A 16115-nucleotide genomic window follows, 5' to 3' on the forward strand; every position below is an offset into this window, starting at 1 on the left:
GGGTTGGGGTCAATAACTGTAAGTGAAATGCACTAATGGCACCAGAAGGCTTTAAACTCTGTGTGGGGTCATTGAGGGACTGTGTGGGTGACACAGCAACGCCCCACTCACCCAGTGGTATCACGCTAAATCTGTACTGTGTGTGTGTGTGTGTGTGTGGTGTGTATATATAAGAGAGTGAAATAAAGTAAAGGGTGCTGTACAAAAGAGTAAAAGGGCGCAAGAAAAGGATAGAGAAGGTGTGGATAGAGATGAATCATCCAGTTATAGATAGTAGTTTAATGGACCTATTATACCATAAATGCCAGAGTTCACGGAATTCAATGTAAATCAGAGCTCTGAAAGTATCTCTGCGTAAGCCCTCGGTCCTCCCATCCTCATCGCTGACAAAAGGTGGCGGCAAAATCATAGGCCTACACAATATGAAGTCAATCAAACATTCTTCACCTTGAACTGAGACAGCTGTGCAGCTGTAAAGATTGTCTTTCATATTACACTGCTCGTGTGTCAAACAGAGTGGGCAACTAGAGGCTTTTTTCAGCAAGAGCCATGGTTACATTTATGATCTACCTGTTTGTACTCTCCATTGCCTCAATGATCAAAGCGGTCGCTGTGGCTCGGGCATAATGGACTGCACTTCAACACCCACCACTTCATTATCATGGGATGCAGAGAATGGAGAATCCCGAGGACGCCCTTGCCCATCTGTCCACCATGGTTCCTCCTCTTGCTCAGAGCAGCCCTCGGCCTCCAGATAAATAGCACTGATAGATGGGGTGCTGTTGGTGAGAGCAACTTTAATGACGAACCCTATTCAGAGGCCCTGCTCCTCCTAACATGCCCAGTTGTGAGGCTACTCTACAGGCAGAGAGCCATCAACATTTAAGACAGACAAGTCAACAACCTATACAGCAGTATAGTCAGGCAGCGGTCCCTGGATGTGTATGTTATCGATTTGCTACATCGAAATCTATAGGCCCCTCCTAGGAAGGATGCCTACACGATTACCTATGACACACAAGTAACCTGCAGTCCCCTTGGCCGCGGCAGCTAAGGATGTCCTGATGATAACCTATCCCCGTGTGTAATCAGCGGTTCCCTTGGCAGCGCCGCCGAGTGAGTCCGTATCCGTGGCACTGTAAACGCTGTGTGAGTGAGTCACTATGAGGCTGTTAGAGGCGGGCCAGGCTTCTTTGTGTTCAAGAGTGACTACCTATTGCAGAAAAAGACAGAGCTACTCAACCACACTCCACAGTTTAACAGGATGCTTCCCGTTACATACACATTACCTGTGAAAGAGGTGGGTTAAGCACAACTTACGCAACCAACTGAACGCTACATTTGGCCAACTCTCACCGATTCTGTCATACGCATGTCCCAGCCTGTCATCGAAATAATCAAACTACATGTGAAAGCTCTACCAGGGCGGTTAAAGGACGAGTAGCACTTATTTCTCAATGCATATAATATTAACTTAGAACACCAAGAAAACATTCCCAAATTACAAACTCTTAAATCAATTGTTATAATACAAAGTTGTTCAAAAAGTTGGGTTTGAGGTTTTCGCCAAATCAGCTCTAACTTCGGGACAAAATCCTACGATGAATGACAAAAGTTAAAAAAAAAGTGGGATATGAGAATGAGGCAGGCAAATTGGGTATCTACTGAGGGACACATTTTATCCATGAGAACTTCCATGGCTATCAACAATGGAACTAGGGGTTCAGCAAGAAGTTCCTTCTCAAAGTGGATGCTGTCCCTACCATCAATGTGGCTTCTAAAGCATGTCAAACAGCCAGCAGCACCAGCAGAGACCGAACATTATCAGTGGCTTAAGAGAGCATGGACCTCAATCGGGTAAGTGAAAGAGCTAGTTTGGTACCTCTATGCTAACAGTAGCTAGCTATAACGCATTTAGCATTCCTCTTTCTCTGTTTCTGAATGAATTTGTGGCTACTTCTTTCTAGCTAGCAAAATAAGTGAGCTTGATTTTGTTTGTGTACAATAACATAATATGTCGATAATATAGCTATGTTTATCACTGGTATGGGCTGGTAAATATCCTAAACCTAGCCAGCTAGACGACAAGCTAAAACTGGGGAGAGTGTGTGGGGCTTTCCGTCAGTTTTCGTGACTTTTATATACGGGTAGCATAAATTGTACAATTGTAAACCAATAATTATTCAAGTTAGAACCAATGTACACTGAGTGTCCAAAACATTAAAAACAAGTTCCTAATATTGAGTTTGCCCTCAGAACAGCCTCCATTTGTTGATTGACACATACAGGAAACTGTTGAATGTGAAAAACCCAGCAGCGTTGCAGTTCTTGACTCAAACCTGTGCGCCTGGCACCTACTACCATACCCTGTTCAAAGGCACTTAAATATTATGTCTTGCCCATTCACTCTCTGAATAGCACACATACACAATCTATGTCTCAAGGCTTAAAAATCATTATTGAACCTGTCTCCCCTTCAGCTACAGTAATTGAAGTGGATTTAAGTGAAATCAATAAGGGATCATAGCTTTCACCTGTCATGGAAAGAGCGTTCCTAAGAGCGTTTTGTACACTCAGTGTATATTAGTTAATATAAAACACCAACAAAATAAATATCTATTAGGGTCCATTATCTGCTACCTGAACTGAAAAGGTAGTCTAGTTCCTGGTTGTTGATCTTTTGAGCAGCCATGTTGGATTGGTGATTAACCATCAACGTGAAGATGAAAACAATGGAAGGATGGGAAACATCTAGCCATATCTTGCCTGGCTGGTGAGCGGCGACACAATCCCTCCGATTCATATGCTGAGGAGTCAAAATGGCAGTGGAGATGTGCCTCACCACAACAAAAATATAGGTAAATATCCAGTTATCCAAAAATTGTTGATTTAACTAACTGGGCTACATTTGTTATCCCACACTACTCTGGAATAGGGAGATAATATTCACACTATAAAACCTCTCACAATGTCATTACCTATTACTAATAATGTTCAAGTATATCACCCATCTAATTCTAGCTTGTGAATAACAAGTGCAGAACATTTTCTAAGTAAGCTGAGAATAAGTAGACATGCTAATGTATAATGTGGCTGCCTGGCGCAATGGTACACGCCAAATGTCAGGTAATGCAGGGCTGATCTTCCTAGATAGCAATCCCATAAAATGACATCTGGATAAACAATTACTCTGTCTGACACATCCTTAAAATGTGATATATGCCTCAGGACTACCTGGCCTGATGACTCCTGGCTGTCCCCAGTCCACCTGGTCGTGCTGCTGCTCCAGTTTCAACTGTTCTGCCTGCGGCTATGGAACCCTGACCTGTTCACCGGACGTGCTACCTTGTCCCAGACCTGGTGTTAAACGACTCTCTCTCTCGCTCTACCACACCTACTGTCTCGACATCTGAATGCTTGGCTATGAAAAGCCAACTGACATTTACTCTTGAGGTACTGACCTGTTGCACCCTTGACAACCACTGTGATTATTATTTGACCCTACTGGTCATCTTGAAGAACAATCTGGCCTTAACTTCTTTGGGGTAGGGGGCAGTATTTTCACGTCCGGATGAAAAGCGTGCCCAGAGTAAACTGCCTGCTACTCAGGCCCAGATCCTAGGATATGCATAATATCAGTAGATTTGAATAGAAAACACTCTGAAGTCTCTACAACTGTTTGAATGATGTCTCTGACTATAACAGAACTCATATGGCAGGCAAAAACTTGAGAAAAAATCCAACCAGGAAGTGGGAAATCTGAGGTTTGTAGGTTTTCAACTCTTTGCTTATCCAAGATACAGTGGAAATGGGGTCATGTTCCACTTCCTAAGGCTCCCACTAGATGTCAACAGTCTGTCTATAGAACCTTGTTTGATGCTTCTACTGTGAAGTGGGGCCGAATGAGAGGGGAATGAGTCAGAGGTCTGGCAGAATGCTTTGAGCTCGTGACGCTCGTTCACGTGAGAGCGAGCTCTGTTCCATTTGCTTTTCTGAAGACAAAGGAATTCTCCGGTTGGAACATTTTTGAAGATTTATGTTAAAAACATCCTAAAGATTGACTCTATACATCGTTCGACATGTTTCTACGGACTGTGACGGAACTTTTTGGACTTTCGTCCGCACTTTCCGCTGGACTTGCACGCGCGTCGTGAGTTTAGATTGTTTACTGAACGCACGAACAACAAGGAGGAATTTGGACATAAATGATGGACATTATCTAACAAAAACATTTATTGTGGAACTGGGATTCCTGGGAAGATCAAAGGTAAGTGAATATTCATAATGCTATTTCTGACTTATGTTGACTCCAACATGGCGGATATCTCTTTGGGTTGATTTTGTCGTCTGAGCTCCGTACTCAGATTATTGCATGGTTTGCTTTTTCCGTCAAGTTTTTTTGAAATCTGACACAGCGGTTACATTAAGGAGAAGTGGATCTAAAATTCAATGTGTAACACTTGTATTTTCATCAACATTTATGATGACTATTTCTGTAAATTGATGTGGCTCATAAAAATCACCAGATGTTTTGGAACTACTGAACATAACGCGCCAATGTAAACTGAGATTTTTGGATATAAATATGAACTTTACCGAACAAAACATACATGTATTGTGTAACATGAAGTCCTATGAGTGTCATCTGATGAAGATCATCAAAGGTTAGTGATTAAATGTATCTATATTTCTGCTTTTTGTGACTCCTCTCTTTGGCTGGAAAAATGACTGTGTTTTTCTGTGAATAGGCACTCACCTAACATAATCGTTTGGCTTGCTTTCGTCGTAAAGCCCATTTGAAATCGGACACTGTGGCTGGATTTACAACAAGTGTATCTTTAAAATGGTGTAAAATACATGTATGTTTGAGGAATTTTAATTATGGGATATCTGTTGTTTTGAATTTGGCGCCCTGCAGTTTCACTGGCTGTTGACGAGGTGAGACGCTACTGTCCCACATACCCGAGAGAGGTTGATGGCCATATACTCTTATAATCTCTACCTGGTACAACCAGAAGAGGACTGGCCACCCATCAGAGCTTGGTTCCTCTCTAGGTTCCTGCCTTTCAAGGGAGTTTTTCTTAGCCACCGTGATTCTACATCTGCATTGCTTACCGTTTGGGGTTTTAGGCTGGGTTTCTGTATAGCATTTCGTGACATCTTCTGATGTAAAAAGGGCTTTATAAATACATTTGATTGATATATCAATGAATAAATGCAATAAATATACTGCTTAGCCCCTCATAGCAGAGGAAAGCAGTGGATGCCAGAGACAGTAGTTCAAGGTGGCATGGAGAAGAGACAGCTAGTTGCTTCCTGAATCCTGATGATCGAGTGCTGAACTGAAGGAGTGCTGAACTGAAGGAGTGCTTGAAACTGACTGGGGACGTTTGGGTCGTCCTTCTCTGTCTGGTCTGGGACCATGGCTAGCGGTGAGGGTTGAGACAAGGGCAAAAGGATGAGCGAGGTGATTAAGAGTTCTGGGTAATCTTTGGGTCTGACTGGAGCAGAAGGTGTGTGAGGGCTTTGGGAGCACTGCCTCTCTCCCAGGTTGCTCAGAGAATAGCGACTGTGTACAGTGCGCAAAAAGGTTATATCCTAAGGCCCTTTCATTTCACATCTCGAAGAATGACAGCTGTTCCTATTCAAGATCTACACTAAACAAAAATGAAAACGCAACATGCAACAATTTCTAAGATTTTACTGAGTTACAGATGATTAGGCTGTTGATTGTGGCCTGTGGAATGTTGTCTCACTGCTGTTCAATGGCTGTGCGAAGTTGCTGGATATTGGCGGGAACTGGAACACACTGTTGTACGCGTCAATCCAGAGCATCCCAAATACGCTCAATGGGTGACATGTCTGGTGAGTATGCAGGCCATGGAAGAACTGGGACATTTTCATCTTTCAGGAATTGTGTGCAGATCCTCGCGACATGGGGCCATGCATTATCATGCTGAACCATGAGGTGATGGCGGCGGATGAATGGCACGACAATGGGCTTCAGGATCTTGCCACGGTATACCTGTTCCTTCAGATTGCTATTGATAAAATAAAATGGTGTTTGTTGTCCGTAGCTTATGCCTGCCATAACCCACCGCCACAATGGGGCACTCTGTTCACATCATTGACATCAGCAAACTGCTCGCCCACACAGTCTACCATCTGCCTGGTACAGTTGAAACTGGGATTCATCTGTGAAGAGCACACTTCGCCAGTGTGCCAGTGGCCATCGAAGGTGAGCATTTGCCCACTGAAGTCGGTTACAACAGTCGAACTGCAATCAGGTCAAGACCCCGGTGAGGCTGACGAGCAAGCAGATGAGCTTCCATAAGACATACGGCCAAATTCTCTGAAATGAAGTTGAAGGCAGGTTATGGTAGAGAAATTAATATTAAATTCTCTGGCAACTGCTCTGGTGGACAATCCTGCAGTCAGCTGGCCAATTGCACACTCCCTCAAAACTTGAGACATCTGTGGGATTGTGTTGTGTGACAAAACTGCACATTTTAGAGTGGCCTTTTATTGTCCCCAGCACAAGGTGCACCCGTGTAATGATCATTCTGTTTAATCAGCTTCTTGATATGCCACACTTGTCAGGTGGATGAATTATCTTGGTGAAGGAGAAATGCTCACTAACAGCGATGTAAACAAATTCGTGCGCAACATTGTAGAGAAATAAGCTTTTTGTGAGTATGGAAAGTTGTTTTGATAACCAAGCCATGAGCGAATCAGTCCTTTTTCTAAATGTATATTTATTTATTATTTTGTATTTGACCCACTTTTTATCCCCAATTTCAGTCTTGTCTCATCGCTGCAACTCCCCAACGGGCTCGGAAGAAGAAAAGGTGGAGTCATTTGTCCTCGGAAACATGACCTGTCTAACCGCACTCCTTAACACCTGCCAGTTTAACCCGGAAGCCAGCCGCGGGGGAGGAAACACTGTACAACTGGTGACTGGGGTCAGCGTGCAGGCACCCGGCCCACCACAAGGAGGGTGCGTGGGTGCGTTGAGCCAAGTAAAGACCCCCCCGGCCAAACCCTCCCATAACCCGGTTGACACTGGGCCAATTATGCGCCGTCCTATGGGACTCCCTGCCACGGCCGGTTGTGGCACAGCCCGTGAATGAACCCGGGTCTGTAGTAACACCTCACAGCAATGCAGTGCCTTAGACCTCTGCGCCACTCGAGAGGCCCCAGTACTTTTTCTTCTTCGTTCAAACCCTGATTAAAATTGAAGTTCATGTTTTAAATGACCACTTTCTCTCCTTTTTTAGTAGCATTCTATCCAGAATAAAGATTCAAATCAAAATGTATTGGTTGCATACACATATTTAGCAGAGGTTATTGCGGGTGTAGCGAAATGCTTGTGTTCCTAGCTCCAACAGTGTAGTAATATCTAACAATACACAACAAGACACAAATCTAAAAAGTAAAAGAATGGAAATAAGAAATGTAGAAATATTAGGACAAGCAATGTCGGAGTCCGGAGTATAAAATCTCCCAATGTTGCTTGATGAAACTTCTATGTCAGGGACAGGGTGCTTAATTGTTTCACCGTGACAAAACAAAATAGTTTTCTGGTATACCATTTTCACACTATTGTACTAACACAAACTGTTGTCCACTGTCCATTTCAGCAACTATAGAGGATGCGTAAATAGGCTAGCACCGTACAGCTAGTCTCAGCTTGGTTTTACTCAGTAGCGTGAAAAGGCTGTTAGTGTAAGGAGCCCACTCACCATATTTGAGATCTCCGGATAGGCTGTCTCTACCAGGACGCCCCTGTTGGTGGAGACGTAGTCCACCAGCTCGTTGAGCGTGGCCCGCTTGATTTCCTTGCTCTTCAGGTCGGTGACAGAGTCCATGAAGTCAAACAGCATGCAGCACTGCTGGAGCTTCTGGGTGAACAGCTCCTGCTGCTCCGTGGAGGTTGCATCTGGAACCAGAGATGACATGGAAACAACATTTAGTCTACATTGTCACTTAGCCTTAAGACACCTAAATGGGGCGACTGTACAACCATCGCATGGTATCGATGTCAACAAAAGCTTGCCTGGTTTGTAGCCTAAACAACATTACCCACAAACTGCAGTCAACTGTTGCCAAGGCAGCCCGACTGAATGTAACTTAGGAAAAGACCCGTCATGACATGAGAAAAGTACAAAACTTTATGAAAATTCATGGGCAGATTGGATGTCAATACTGACTGAAACAGAGCCAAACTATACAATATACAGAGGCCTCAATTCACATCCTCAGTGCAAGGCCAAACAGACATTTTCTGAATGACGACAAGTTTACAGGTACTTGGCTTATGTGTATAGTGACAGAACACAGAACAGAACACTGATACAATAGGTGCAGTTGAGAGTAATCCTAATGGAACATTTTAGTAGGTTTTAGTAAACACTCCATACTGTACCTCAAATCATAATAGGCCAAATGCTTACAGAGCCTGTGAAAATAGAGACGTGAGGACTATAATTTACATTAAACACAGGCAAGGACCCAGAGATCAGATTTTAAAAATCACAATTTCAAATCAAAATCTTATTTGTCACATGCGCCGAATACAACAGGTGTAGACATTACAGTGAAATGCTTACTTACAAGCCCTTAACCTTGGTAGTTCGAGGTAGTCAGTGTTGTTTCAATCAACGGGCATTTGACATAAAACTCAATAGAGCCAGCCCAGTCACTCTAGCCTTTGTCATAAAGCCATTTATGGATTAGACGGTGAGTGTGTGCAGGGTTATTAGAGCTGTCAAACCTGATCCCGGCCAGGCTACAAACAGCACTTATGGCAGCCGCCCAGAGACGCCATGACAGAACAGTACAGCACAGCGTTGGGCTAGCCTAGCCTAGCAGTAGGGTTATGGATCTAACTGATACGGTATCAGGATGAAAAAGCCTTGAATTTTTTTTTATGGGCATAGTACCAGAGACACTTTTGAGGAGATGGGAAACTCCATTGGAATTGTATTAATGCCCATTGTGTACATTGCCCATACGTCGTCAATGAGCCATGCGGAGCATTCCCGGCGATTCTGGGACAAAGACAGCTCTCCTCCAAGGCGTGAATGGGAGCCAATTGTGCACTAGCTCAAAAACCCAACATTAGCATGCATTTAGTGAACAAGAAGTACAAAATTATAAATATTTTCTGAGGTGAGATAATTAACTTGTTCTCTGTAATATTGTATAGCTTTGGAATTGTGACACTTAACTTTGTGGGGATTGCTTGATGATTAGTTTAGCAACTGTGTAACGCAGCATGACAACGTGAACGCGACATAAAGCTCCAACTCTTTCAAGGACACATACAGTATTTAGACTCAGGGAAGAATGTGTGGTTGTTCTATGCTGTAATACAGTAATGAGATGTCCAGTGTTTGTGGTTCAATGCTGTAATACAGTAATGAATAGTGACTAGAGCCCAAGTTAATCTTGTTTTTTGTCCGATAGATTTCTTTGGGGACAAAACTTGCAGATACCGATATATCTGTGATATACTGTTTTACAGCGGGGAAATTAAAGTGTAATTTTTCCACAGTGAATTTTCAGAATTTGCCATCCAAAAGAGAAATTGTTCAATAAGTATGCTTCAAATGCTGATTTAATACATTGTGACAATAATGACATCATGAGAATGTCCGCAAGTATTCAGATAAGCATGAGATATGTTTTTTCATCCTATTTATTACACATGGGTTGAATTATCGCCCCATACCGATATAGCGGTAAAAGGCCAATATGGTCCTATAATATCAGTGAATCGATATATCGGTCGGGCTCTAATAGAGAGTGCCATGTTGACAACATCCTAACTCACTTAGAGGCCTCAGTCAGTGACGGGCTGGCTGAACCACATAATGTGCAGTATGTTTGGACAGAGAGCACTCAAACTTTGCTGTGGGTGATGGGATCGAGAACAGAGCGAGAGGAAGAGAGGCATTGCTGAACAGGATATGCCTGTCATAATGGAAACTGCCTTTCGTCTGGAAGGTCTTTCCTTTTCCCACCCATTAAGCAACATTTTTATTTTTTCCCTTTCTTTCAGATGGCCACTAAGCTACTGTATCATTACATTTTCCTTACATGTGGAAATATTATTGTATCAAAACTGAAATGCACAAAGTAAAATCACTTCACTGTGGCAACTGACCCCGGGATATTTTATGACCTATAATTCCCTATCACACGTGAGTTCAAAGAACACTCAAACTCAAATCAAAGTTTATTGGTTGCGTACCATTTTGCAGATGTTATCGCAGGTGCAGTGAAATGCTATCTCTAGTAGATATTGCCCTCCTGAATTATTGGCACCCGAGGAAAATATGAACAAAAAAGATGTCAAGATAACAGGTCTGAGTCATCTCCTATAATGTTTGATGAGGTGGGAGAAGACCAGGGATTTGAGACAATTCCTCCATACATCAACACTCCAGATCCTTCAGTCCTTGGTCCTCACTTTTGGACTCTCCTATTCAGCTCACCCCATAGGTTTTCAAATGGTGTTTCGGTCAGGGGACTGGGAAGGCCATTGCAAAACTTGATTCTATGGTCAGCGAACCATTTGTGTAGATTTGGAGGTATGCTTTGGATCGTTGTCCTGCTGGAAGATCCAACGACGACCCAGTTTTAGCCTCCTGGCAAATGCAGACAGGTTTTGACCTAAAATCTCCTGGTACTTGGAGTCCATGATGCCATGCATCCTAACAAGGGTCCCAGGGCCTTTGGAAGTATAACAGGCCCACAACATCACAGATCCACCACTATACTTCATTCACAGTGGGAATTAGGATATTTTCTGCATTACCATGGTTCTTTTTACACCAAATCCAACTCTAGTGTTTGTTGCAAAAAAACTATATTTTAGTCTCATCAGACCATAGAACCTGGTTCCAATCAAAGTTCCAATGACATTTAGCAAACTCCAGGCGCTTATGTTAGTGGTTTGGTGACATCAGAGGCTTTCTTCTGGCAACCCTTTCAAATAACTTGGTCATGGCACCTAATTGTAGTTTTGGAGACCCTAAGATGTAACCTACTTCTGCAATTCTCCAACTGTGATCCTTGGAGATTTTTTTGCCACTTGAACCATCCTTCTCACTGTCGGTGTGGGCAAAATACACTTGCGTCCTCTTCCAGGCAGGTTAATTACAGCTCCAGGTTTACATATCTTAATTACTGCCCTAATAGTGGAGATGGGTATTTTCAGGCTTGTAGCTACCGCCTGATTTGTGAAGGTCAGCAACCTTTTGTCTCATTTCATTTCTGTGTTCTCTATCCTTTCCCATGTTGAAGGATGACAAAGAGAGTTTAGCCTGTGTGTCACCTCATATTTATACCCCAGTGAAACAGGAAGTCATGGAGTTCCCAAAGACTCAGATGAAAAAAAATAAAAAATAATTAACAAATCATAAAATCTGAATATACATCAATTTGATTTTGTTCAAAATAATTTGTAGAGGTGCCAATAACTGGCATGCATGTTTTTGAATAAAATAGTTTCTTGTAAAATGTGTTTAACTCAATTAAAAGGTTAGATTCATATGATATGTTGAGTAAGATCAAGCTGACAAACAACGATTAAAGTTTTTCACAGCTTTTTTTGTTCATATTTCCCTAGGGTGCCAATAATTCAGGAGGACGCTGTAGAAACAAGAGGGTTGGCATTTGACTTTTACCAGCACAGGTTAGACAACAAAGTCAATAAAGCAATCTCAGGCACTAACAAAGCCAAAAATAATACTTACATCTAGGCCTATAGCTGCTCTCTATGACAAAAACAGCTGAGCGTTTTAGCTCAAACGAGCAGTGTTTACCGTTAACTGTTCTGTTGTCATTTTAAAGGCATTTTTAAAAATGCCAGATGTTTCACGAGGCCTGAAAACTAAAAAAGGCACATAACTAGGGTGACATGCCTGGATTTGGACTTGTATGCAGCATAGTTGGTAAATTTCCGCAACAACTAAGAGCGTTGAAGTGTGAGGCTCAACTTCTCCTCTGTTTTGGTGCTTTGGCTACCACACTGCGCAGATACCATGTGACTGCATGAGAGCAAAGTTCTTGCATCTCAATATCTGCTCGTGGCAACGTCATTTCACTGAGTCTACCTTTTAAAGCTTTTTCGTCAAACTGTCTCCTTTTCTTTTTATGTTAGATGGTCCAGCACCATCCTCAGACAATTGCGTTAATTTTTGATGTAATTCTTATTTCTGGATAAGGCTTAAAACACAGGATAAAATCTTGCTATGTCACATGATTGCACAAAACACAGGGCCGTAGCCATAACATGTACCTGTGTGAAAGGCCTTGCCAACTCCACTATGCCAACGGCTCGTTAAACATTAACTATGCTGGCTGCGGTGATGCACAAGATCTACAGAGCAATTTCCTTTAATTTCTGATGCTCACACGGGAGACATGACATCCTTAATCCTCCTGTTCACAGGGGAAAGTCTTGTTTTCTTGACTTTGACACTTCCCGATTGCAGAGCTTTTGCTAAAATCACAGAAAAAACATAAAGGGTGGGCTATTTACATATTTAAGACAGCCTATGTCTCAACATTCTCCAGATGAACACTATTTTTCTTCCAAATTGAACAAGCATTAGGGCAGGGATCAGTGGTTCCCAAACGTTTTATAGTCCCGTACCCCTTCAAACACTCAACCTCCAGCTGTGTACCCCCTCTAGCACCAGGGTCAGCGCACTCTCAAATGTTGTTTTTTGCCATCATTGTAAACCTGCCACAGACACACACTATACAATACATTTATTAAACATACGAATGGAGTGTGAGTTTGTCACTTCCCACAAGTTGGGTTGTGACAAAGAGCTCTTATAGGACAAGGGCTCAAATAATAATTTGATAATAATTCAATAATTTTGCTCTTTATTTAGCCATCTTGCATATACACCTTCATTTGATCATCGAAAATTTTGAATAACTCGCCACAGGTTAATGACAAGGGTGTGCTTGAAAGGATGCTCATAACTCTGCAATGTTCGGTTGTATTGGAGAGTCTCAGTCTTAAATCATTTTCCATACACAATCTGTGCCTGTATTTAGTGTTCATGCTAGTGAGGGCAGAGAATCCACTCTCACATAGGTACATGGTTGCAAAGGGCATCAATATCTTAACAGCGCGATTTGCCAAGGCAAGAAACTCTGCGTGCAGCCCTATCCAGAAATCTGTCAGTGGCTTCTGATTAAATGAAATTCACACAGAACCGCTTGTTGCAATTTCGAATGAGGCTCTCTTGTTCAGATATCGGTAAGTGGACTGGAGGCAGGGCATGAAAGGGATAACGAATCCAGTTATTTGTCATCCGTTTCAGGGAAAGTTGCGCACCCAACTCACTCAGGTGCTTCGCTATATCACATTTGACATGGTCCGTAAGCTTGAGTTCATTTGCACACAAAAAAAAAATCATACAATGATGGAAAGACCTGTGTGTTGTCCTTGTTAATGTTGTCAGAGAAGAGCTCCAACTTCTTAAATCATAGCCCCAATTTAGTCCCGCACATTGAATATAGTTGCGGAGAGTTCCTGTAATCCTAGATTCAGATCAGTCAGGCGAGAAAAAACATCACCCAGATAGGCCAGTTGTGTGAGAAACTTGTCATCATGCAAGCGGTCAGACAAGTGAAAATTATGGTCAGTAAAGAAAACTTTAAGCTCATCTCTCATTTTAAAAAAACGCGTCAATACTTTGCCCCTTGATAATCAGCGCACTTCTGTATGTTGTATAAGTGTTACATGGTCACTGCCCATATCATTGCATAGCACAGAAAGTACACGAGAGTTCAGGGGCCTTGCTTTAACAAAGTTAACCATTTTCACTGTAGTGTCCAAAACGTCTTTCAAGCTGTCAGACATTCCCTTGGCAGCAAGAGCCTCTCGGTGGATGCTGCAGTGTACCCAAGTGGCGTCGGGAGCAACTGCTTGCACGCATGTTACCACTCCACTATGTCTCCCTGTCATGGCTTTTGCGCCATCAGTACAGATACCAACACATCTTGACCACCAAAGTCCATTTGATGTCACAAAGCTGTCCCATACCTTAAAAATATCCTCTCCTGTTGTCCTGGTTTCCAGAAGATGATGTCTTCCTTAATTGACCCCCCATAAACGTAAACGGACACATGCCAGGGCCGCCACATCGGTTGACTCATCCAGCTGTAATGCATAGTGTTCACTGGCTTGTATGCGAAGCAGTAATTGTTTCAAAACGTTTCCTGCCATGTAACTGATGTGTCGTGAAACGCATTGTCTGTACAGTTTTTTTGGCCTTTTCCCCCAGCATTGTCCCAGCCATATCGGCGGCAGCAGGAAGAATGAAGTTCTCCACAATAGTTTGGGGCTTGCCTGTCCTAGCCATTCGGTAGCTCACCATATAAGATGCTTCTAGCCACTTTTTATTAATAGTATCTGTTGCTTTTATACATGTCTTACTACTCGAAAGTCGTCTTAATTCTCGCTCCAAAAACTCCTGTGGCTTACTTTCCAAAATGGCATGTTTGGTTTCTAAATGTCTGCGCAAGAGTGAAGGTTTCATCGAGTTGTGAGATAGTACTTTTGCACATATAACACACTGTGGCTGAGGAAAGGCACCACTCCCAACATAAGTGAACCCCAAATCAATGTAGTTCTCATCATATTTGCGCCTCTGATGGTCAAATGTCCCTGTCTGTTGTTCGATGCTTTCCCGGGTAAGGGGGCAGTAGCTCTTCGGCTGCATCAGATTCACAACTGTCAGTGTCTATGCTAGCTGGGCTAACAACAAATGTAGAATTACTGATGCTAGCATTGGATGTGCTCGTGGAAGCAGCACAACTTGCGTTGTGCAGGTGTTGTACTGCTGGTAGTAGCAGTACTATCAGTAGAGCTGGTATGTGTCTCCATGGATGCAGGCCTTAATTTAAAAAACAACAACAATTTATTAATTTTCGAGCAAACTGAATGAGCAGCAGCTATGTTTGGCTACATACGGACTGTTAGTGGAATTCCTGCGAGAGAATAATGGTTAATGTGATTGGATGTTAATTATTTGACAAGGCTACCTGTATTTGAAATCATGTTGTTATTTCGCTGAACACTAGACGGCAGTAATTTTTGGCAGTGAAAACGAGGCTACTAAGGAGAGAAAGAGAAATAAAAAACTAACCCAAATGTATAGCCCTGTTGGATTACATTTTTTTTTCTTTTAAGTAGATTTAGATGCACTATTGTAAAGTGGTTGTTCCACTGGATATCATAAGGTGAATGCACCAATTTGTAAGTCGCTCTGGATAAGAGCGTCTGCTAAATGACTTAAATGTAAATGTAAGTGAATCCATTTTTGGGGGGCGTACCCCCAATGGCATTGTGTACCCCAGTTTGGGAATAACTGATCTACTAGATTCAGCCACAGGCAGATTCTTTGTTGAATGGATGGTCGGGGAGCCGGAACTAAATTACAAATAATTTGCGGACCGCAAATTGACCATAAGAAGCCCAAACAGAAAGAAAGAACGAACGAGTGTTAACACTTACGTTAATCTTTCTGGTTATAACCTTTTTCGGAGGCAGATCTTCCAAAGGTAGTGGAGTGGCAATCTTTACCAATGAACACCTTCAGTGCTTGGTTGTCTCCACCAAGTCTGTGGATTTGCTGGTTTTAAGCATTAAACTTTCAAATAGCTCTTTGACTATTGCTGGGTGTTATCGTCCACCATCAGCACAAGCCTGTACCCTACCTGCCCAAAACTCTCTCCTGGCCCCTTACACTAAATCTGAATTTGTCCTGCTAGGTGACCTAAACTGGGACATGCTAAACCACCTGACCAAGTCCTAAAACAATAAATCCCTCTCAGATTATTATCAATCCCACAAGGTAGGACTCCAAACATGCAGAAAAGGCTACTCGCCTAATCCTCACGAATAATCCTGATAGGTATCAGTCTGGTGTTTTCTGTAATGACCTTAGTGATCACCGTTTCACAGCCTGTGTTCGTATGGACTGCTCAGTTAAACGCCCTGTCCTGATTTGTCATAGACGCTTGCTGGAAAACTTTAATGAGCAAGCCTTCCTTCATGACCTGGCCTCGGTAAATTGGTATAG

The 16115-nt window shown here is 42.6% G+C and overlaps 1 protein-coding gene across 1 annotated transcript in view; it reads right to left on the reverse strand.

Moving 5' to 3' along the window:
* Positions 1-16115, reverse strand: part of ppp2r5a (protein phosphatase 2, regulatory subunit B', alpha isoform) — a 76778-nt gene that overhangs the window by 24770 nt on the left and 35893 nt on the right. The window contains exon 2 of the mRNA XM_055873134.1: positions 7743-7939. Coding sequence (XP_055729109.1) covers positions 7743-7939 — 197 coding nt within the window. The remainder of the gene's footprint in view (positions 1-7742; positions 7940-16115) is intronic.

Source organism: Salvelinus fontinalis, chromosome 20, assembly GCF_029448725.1.
Source record: "Salvelinus fontinalis isolate EN_2023a chromosome 20, ASM2944872v1, whole genome shotgun sequence".
In the NCBI taxonomy this organism is placed as follows: Eukaryota; Metazoa; Chordata; class Actinopteri; order Salmoniformes; family Salmonidae; genus Salvelinus; species Salvelinus fontinalis.